The sequence below is a fragment of the Lycium barbarum genome, chromosome 5 (assembly GCF_019175385.1).
Source record: "Lycium barbarum isolate Lr01 chromosome 5, ASM1917538v2, whole genome shotgun sequence".
NCBI lineage: Eukaryota > Viridiplantae > Streptophyta > Magnoliopsida > Solanales > Solanaceae > Lycium > Lycium barbarum.
The window spans coordinates 858,283-865,845 of record NC_083341.1 but is presented as its reverse complement, the minus strand read 5'-3'; the positions used below and the strand labels follow the sequence as shown (position 1 = coordinate 865,845).

At 34.6% G+C, this 7,563-nt stretch overlaps 1 protein-coding gene across 1 annotated transcript; it reads right to left on the bottom strand.

The window, feature by feature from the left end:
* Positions 1–1,239: 1,239 nt before the first annotated feature.
* LOC132640027 (chlorophyll a-b binding protein 6A, chloroplastic) lies at positions 1,240–5,508 on the bottom strand. Its single transcript, XM_060356436.1, has 4 exons — positions 5,212–5,508; positions 4,560–4,662; positions 3,578–3,866; positions 1,240–1,484 (listed from the first exon to the last, which is right to left on the bottom strand). The coding sequence occupies exons 1-4, from the start codon at positions 5,403–5,405 to the stop codon at positions 1,330–1,332; spliced, it is 741 nt and encodes a 246-aa protein (XP_060212419.1). The 5' UTR covers positions 5,406–5,508; the 3' UTR covers positions 1,240–1,329.
* Between the last annotated feature and the right edge of the window lie 2,055 nt (positions 5,509–7,563).

Sequence of the window (7,563 nt, the reverse complement as noted above, 5' to 3'; positions counted from 1 at the left end):
TATATAGTAGATATTGAACCCCCTTGATTTCTTCGTATATTTACTTTCTTATATTTTTGAACCCCTAGATAAAAATTCTGGCTCCGTCACTGAGAGGGTCTAAAACCCCTCGGAGTGGGCTCTCTACTATGCAAATCTAAACTAGTTTTTTTTTTTTTTTCCTCTCTAACACCATATGCTTCAAGAGGAAAACATGACTATTACTCGGTTTTTGTTCTTGCTAACATGCGTACACTGCTCCACTTTAAAAGACAATACTTTTAAAATAAAATATTAGATTAATGTTAATTACAAGGTGTGAAGAAAGTAGTACACGAAAAAGAAGAAATCCGCCGCTAATACAAGTCAGTTTACTTTTTCTTTTGTGTCCCAAAAACTTATGCCCTGTGAAGTACAGCTCCTACTAGAACCCTAATACCCTAATTTTTCTGAACTATTAAAAAATGGACAAATAGAAACACAATGTTTAATTTTCTATCAGCTTTTCTAGTTGCACTCTTGCACGCCCGCACTTTTTGATTTAGTTCCCAATGATTTTTGGCAGCCTCTTTTTAAAGTTTCAATTAAGCCCTTTCGTAGAAAAAGAAAAAAGGAAAAACTTTAAATCAAGTACCTTGAATTTCTATAGCTAGTGAACCCCATATTTGTTTGTTTTGGTGCCTTATAATTAGAGGCGAATTTAAAATTTGAATTTTATAAATACAATGTTCTTATCACTGAACCTCTTATGTTTTTGAAATTATAGACTCAGAACAAAATATTTATTGTAAATTTTAATTACCACCCCAAGGTTAATTTTTATATCAATTGTATATGTCTAGTTTGCTTGTTATCTTTCTTACCCCTTAACAAAACTAGAGTCTCTAAATACTAACAACTTAGGAAAGGTACAAAATTGACTCGCTTTCTGTAAAAGTAACTCTCGAATTTCACTTGATTCCAAAGAGAACTATATGAAGAAAACAAGCTAAACTATGCTGAAGTGAGAACAAACTATAAGCCAACAATAATTTCACATCCTTGTAATTTTAGTAAGGACATATTAACATGTTTCTATTGAACTCAATATTTTCGAAATGGACCATATATGCTCGCACACGCATATGTTTGTGAATCTTGAAGGCTAGTATAGGCATGGACTCATAATGTTGGACTGAAGATTAAGTTTGAATAATTCAACTCTAACAGATGGAAAGGAAATTAGATTGGCATAGCAACTTTTCTAGGCATAGACTAATAAGGACACACAAAAAGTCCATTTCATTACAAGTCTATGCGTACATGTGAGAGTTTTACAAGGTGTTTGGCTAATATACATCATAGTACAATTCAATTGGGTAAAATGCCTCTAGGGATAACAATATCCCCAATGTTGTTGTGCCATGGATCAGCCAAGTGAGTTGCCAAGTTCTCCAATGGTCCTGTTCCTGGGTATGCTGATTGTTGAACACAAAATCCAACAAATGCCAACAATGCAAGGCGACCTAACAACAGATAATCGTCCAAAAAAGGTAAAATTAATAGCATAAAAATAAGAAAGATTACCTGCTAGAAGATATTAAAATTACACTGATAGTCTAAAAAAATATTTATAGAATCAGATCGCTTGTATAGTAATGAGTTTATGTTTGGTGCATTGACAACGTAAAGAACTTTTACACCGTCGGTTGAGTTGTCCTGTAAAACTAGTAACTCTTTATATCAGGCCTAATGTAACCCGGAAAATATATAGCTTTAACAAACTGCTATAACCTATAAAATTGCATTGATAGTATACAAACATTTACACTATATAAGTGTATATAACTTAAAACTATATAGTAACGACAAGTAAATCTTTATGATAAGTACTGATCTCTGTGTCCCAATTTTGTGGTATGTTGTCTTTTTAGTCCATCCCCAAGAAAATGACACATTTCTATATTTAGAAATATTTTAACTTTCAAATTTTCATTTTACCCTTAATGAGATGATTGACATACACACACAAACGTCTATTATAACTTATTTTATACCAAAAGCTTGGAGTCTTTCTTTGTGTTTTTTCAATTTCATGCCATGTGAGACAAGGTCACATAAAATGAAATGAAAAGAGTAATTGATAACCTAGTAAAGTACTACTATGTAATAATTAAGTAGCTATTACAAGTGAAACACTGATAGTAGTACCAATAAAATTACGGTTAAAGTCCAAATATGCCCCTAACCTTTGCGAAATTGTACACATTTGCCCGTCGTTAAAAGGTTGGTGCAAAGATGCTCCTAACGTTTTTTTTTAGCCATACATGCCCTTGAGTTAACGGAAAATATTGGAGGGCATATTTGTTCAGTTTCGGAAACATTAGGGGCGTATTTGAGCCTTTGAAATTCCTGAATATTATGGCACAAATAGTTCTCAGATTTTTTTGTAGTGCACTTTATGCTAGCCAATAATTTATTGCAACTTCATTTTGAAACTCCACACTTATCGTACAACCCCTCACTTTTCTCTCTTATTCTTTCACTTGTTTATGAAATGTCGGAAGCTTCGAGTTCTTCAAATAGCTGTGGAAGGGTTTGTGGATGTGGAGTTGTGGAAGGGTTTGTGGACGTGTAGATACTGCACTCCGTCTCACTTATGGACTTCAAATAATTCTATTAAATTTCGGTTATGCGTGAAATTCACGAAAGGGCCAAACCATATTGAATGTTATGTAAGAAATTGTATAAATGCTTAAAATGTGATACTCTTTCTATTATTATTATCAAAATTTTGAGCACCGCGGGAGACATTTTTTCATGTGCCATAAGTCTAATATAAGTTATCTCCTTTTTTATGTTTATGTTTTATTGCGGTAATTGTTGCATCCATTATTGTGTAGGTATTGGGACTGAGAAGACAAAAAATATCCAGAAAGAACTATCCAGATCATCAACAAATTGAAAAATAAAAATGGTATTATCATTAGTAAAAAAAAAATCTTTTGAAAAGGGAAAATGGTGCTCTTGTTTGTGAAAACAGTCTTTAAAAGATGGTTGTAATTGCATCTGCTCTTTTAGTTGTATAATTTTGATGTAATACAATGGTGGATGAATTGTAATTACAAATATTTTTTTATGTTTTGGAATGCAATGATATTTTGTGCCACAATATTCAGGAATTTCAAAGGCTCAAATATGCCCCTAAGTTTGCGAAACTGAACAAATATGCTCTCCCATATTTTCCGTTAACTCAAGGGCATTGGTTTTGGTCACTACCCAGTGTAATCCCACAATAGTGGGGTCTGGAGAGGGTAAGATGTACGCAGCCTTACCCCTACCTGGGTAGGGAGGCTGTTTCCGATTGACCCTCGGCAACCCTCCTCCTTTATCCGGGCTTGGGACCGGCAATGTGAGCGAGCTCACACAAGGGCATGTGTGGCAAAAAAAAAACGTTAGGGGCATCTTTGCACCAACCTTTTAACGACGGGCAAATGTGTACAATTTCGCATAGGTTAGGGGCATATTTGAGCCTTTGCCGATAAAATTAATTTATATAAGTTAAATCCATTAAAAAAAAAATGTGAAATGCATAAGAGGAGTGGATTAATGTTCTCACCATTTTTGATTTCCTTGACTTTGAGTTCTTCAAATTTCTTAGGGTCCTTAGAGTAGCCCAATGGGTCAAAAGCTCCACCAGGGTACTTCTTCTTCTCTGGGTCCTTTTCCATACTCCTTTGGTGTTCTACAAAGGCTATGGCTAAAAATTCAATAACCAAAATAGTAGGAAGTGTGCCCCATGGAACAGGCTGGCCCAAATATGTAGCTTGTCCACCAGGAACTGCGGCCCATTCTTGGGCCTTGACCCAATTGCCCAAGCCCAATGCCTCTGGAACTAGGATTCCTGGCTGCAAATTTGTTCATGAATAAAAGCTATGTTAGAGAATTCAACCAATACGTATTTTTATGTTAGAGAAATTGATTAATGTAATATAAAGATCTCTTCTAAAATGTGGGCAGCCAAGTGCACTAAGCTCACACTATGCCCGTGGTTCTAAAATGTGTATATTTGTATATTTTTCTAACATTGTTTGTAAATCTCTTTTAAAATGTGATGTATGTCATAGAACAATGTACCTAGTTACATTGGTGAAACCAAGAATTTCGTTAAAAGTGTTCAAGCAGAGTAATATTTGACCGATATACATTATATAATTTTGTATTTACACAGTATAATTTTTCAACAAAAGGTCTAATGTCCAAAATCTTAAAGGTAATGCAGAAAATTGTTGAAACATATTATTAAATGATGAACTGTGTAAATATTCTTATTGATGTCATTTTGTTTTCCTTTTTGTATAAAGAGTTGAACTTCTATATGCATCGACAGTGGAATAATTTTATATTGTTGTCACCAAAAACATTATTACATGGAGCTCTCCCTAACCGAGATTAATAACCCGTAAAATAGGGCGAAGTACCTGATACAACATGCTAACATAAACAAATAATGTAAGTTTTTTTTTTTACATTATCGGTTTATATAAGTTATATCCTGTCATAAGATAGCATCAGGAGGCATTAGAGAATAAGAAGCTTACAACAGCAAGCATAGCCCATCTGCAATGAATAAGTTCAGATTCTTTGTATCTCTCCAAATTTGAAGGTACTTCTCCTAAACCAAGTGGATCAAATCCAAAGTCTCTGCATTTATATATTTAGAAATTAGAACTTGCATAAAAAATCATAGTACAGATTGTAGTACAAATTATTTTTAGTTAAAGATATTTAACAAAGCCAAGGCGAATTCAGGATTTACAGCAATTTCATATACAATAATAACTGAGTTCACGGTCAAATATTTATAGATATTCAATAATTTCTTAATATATACATAAGGTTTGGACAAAAGTTACTGAATCGTGTGAACCGTAAATTGTACTCTAAATCCGCCACTACATATCATTGAAAGTTGTTCAACTCTTAATTATAAGCATCCTTCTTTCTGATACGTTTCAAAATGTTCGACATCATTCTATTTTTATAACTTTCAAAATTTTAAATTCATTATGCTATTAAACTTTAATGCCCATCAAACTTACTTTTCAACCAAAATTTTAATATTTTTCTCCTAATAATACATAGATCAAATTAAGCGCCTTAGACATCATATTCATATCATATCAAATATCGTCACATAAAATGAAACGAAAGAAGTACTGCACTAAAAATAATAATAGTGATGAAAATTACCCGGGGGCGGAGCCATCAAGGTAGGAAGGGCGGGGTTGGCCGGGCATCCACTCGGCCGACATGGTGAACCGTGACATGGCATTGGTAGCTCCGGTGGACACGGGCACCGCCACGGCGAATTTAGACTTGGAAGAAGAGAGGACAGAGGGGCAAACAGCTGCTATTCCACAGCTCATCAATGTATTAGAAGCCATCTCTTCTTCCTTATTTTTTTATAAATTAAAAGATGTTCAAAAAAATTTGAGATGAGTAGAGATTAGAAAATGGATATGAGAATGACAAAGATGGTGTAAATTGTGGTGAGTATAAGGAAGAAGTTAGGGATATAGGCAAATCTGAATGTAGATAATTATTGGCTAGGGAGAATTGTTTCTGTTTTATGATTGGGCCACGTGGAAGATGAAGTGGATATTTTGAAGGATATGTAGTGGTGCTTTTGTGGCTGAGGTTGTCCTAGTTGGAGAAAATATCACACGTGGGGTTCCACGATGAGTTAGACTATTGCCAACGTGGAAAATCTGGCATATTTTTCTATAGTGAGATGATGAGAACCATCTTCAGTAATATAGTGTTCGCGTCAACTTGCGCACACCTCAACTATTTTATTAGGTGTAGTTGTAGTTTTTCACCAACAAGTGGACGGAATAATTCTTTCCAACCAAGACATAGACAGATAAGAAAAATCATCTTTTTTGTCGATGAAGGGATTTGTAGTCTGATCTCTTATGATTTTCACCCACTCTATTGGTTGTTATACTGCACCTTGAATTGCTTAAAGGGAACTTAGTTTTAGTCAACTAGGTAAAAAGGAAAAAACAGGCTATTGATTGGATAGTATTTTGCATGCAATTTCACTTGTGAGAATTGACACTTCCATACAGTGGCAGTTTTTCGCTATTAAGAATATGCTGAAGATCACGACTTGCTGTTGAGTTGCCACATCAGTGTGGGGATGAAAATTAACCTTTTAATATGGTTTTGGGCTGTCTTAGCCTCGTGAACTAGTTTTTGAGGTTGAGTTAGATTCAATATTCATTTTCTTATCATAGTATTAGCCTCAGACCCATTCCAATTCTTGATTTACTCGATATTGAACCTCATATTAATTATATTTTCACCGCTCCTGTTCCAGTCCTGAGTGTGCGAGGGGCTTTTGAGTTCCCACATCGATGTGGGAGATCGATTTGCAAGTGTTCCCATTAATTTTCGTTCTCACAAAAAAGTTTCATATACCCCCCAACAATGAACTTTGTTTTTTCTTTCTTTTGAAGTTTATATGCTATTATTAGATCCATGTAGTTCATTGGTGTTGGTGAATATACCACAAATTATTACAGTTGAAAATATAAATAAAATGAAGAAAAATAAATAAATATTCTTCAGGCAGAAGCGCGGATATCTCGCTCTATTTAAGGAGATTTAAGCCTATTGCGGCATAATTTTCACCGGTCCAACAGTATAACTCTGACTTGTCCCCTCTAGCATAGAACAACCCGTCAATGTCGTATGACTCAAACAACTCCGAACTAGTTGAAGAGTCCAAAGCTCCACCATAAGAACACCTTCCTTCAACCCAAAATTACTCTCTTTTGTAGTGGATAAAAGTTGGAGAGTTAGAATATTTTTCTTTCTCTCAACTATCTCTTTCTCAACACACCAACCTCAAAATATAAACACAATATAAGATTTCTCATCCACTCTCATCTATTTTTTTTTTCACTCCAACACAAGGAAAACATCCTTTATGTAGGTGCAAGATTTCTTCCACAAGTAAATGTCAAGAAAGTGGATGAGTTATTTGAGGTTTAATGGGGTAATTAGTAGGAGATAATGCTTTTGCGGTTACAAGAAAATTATGGCCACATTCAACCATATTCAATGTAAGAAATGAAACCACTTTTAGCCATTTATATGGCCACTAACGTGTATAACAAATGCGGCACATTGTGGTTCTTAAACATGAGCCACCTTAATATAATTTTATAATATTACAATGCTCAAAATGACCAACAATCCCCCAAGCATTTTAATGTTATAATAAGAGAGTTATCACCAACTTATTTGAAAGGAGATTATTATGCATAATGAAGGTATGCTCTGCATTGAACCTCCACTTAGTAAAACAGTAATCCGTACTCCAGAGTCAATAGTGTGCTCCACATTGAACTATGACTGCTTAAGGGAAATAAAGTATCACTGCTTACACATAATAATCAAGGTGTTGACATAAGCTTTAATAGCTGGCACATTACGGCCTTGTGCTATCCCGGTTTCATGAGTGCTTCTGAGAATGAGCCCAATTCTCATAGGAAGCGGCCTACTTCCACACTCACATAGGTGAAATCTATCAAG

Coding starts and splice junctions, on each gene's coding strand:
- LOC132640027 (XM_060356436.1), bottom strand. CDS start 5,405: ATGGCTTCTAATACATTGATGAGCTGTGGAATAGCAGCTGTTTGCCCC. Junction 4,663..5,211: donor CTTGATGGCTCCGCCCCCGG/GTAATTTTCATC, acceptor ATATAAATGCAG/AGACTTTGGATTTGATCCAC. Junction 1,485..3,577: donor AGTCAAGGAAATCAAAAATG/GTGAGAACATTA, acceptor ATCTGTTGTTAG/GTCGCCTTGCATTGTTGGCA.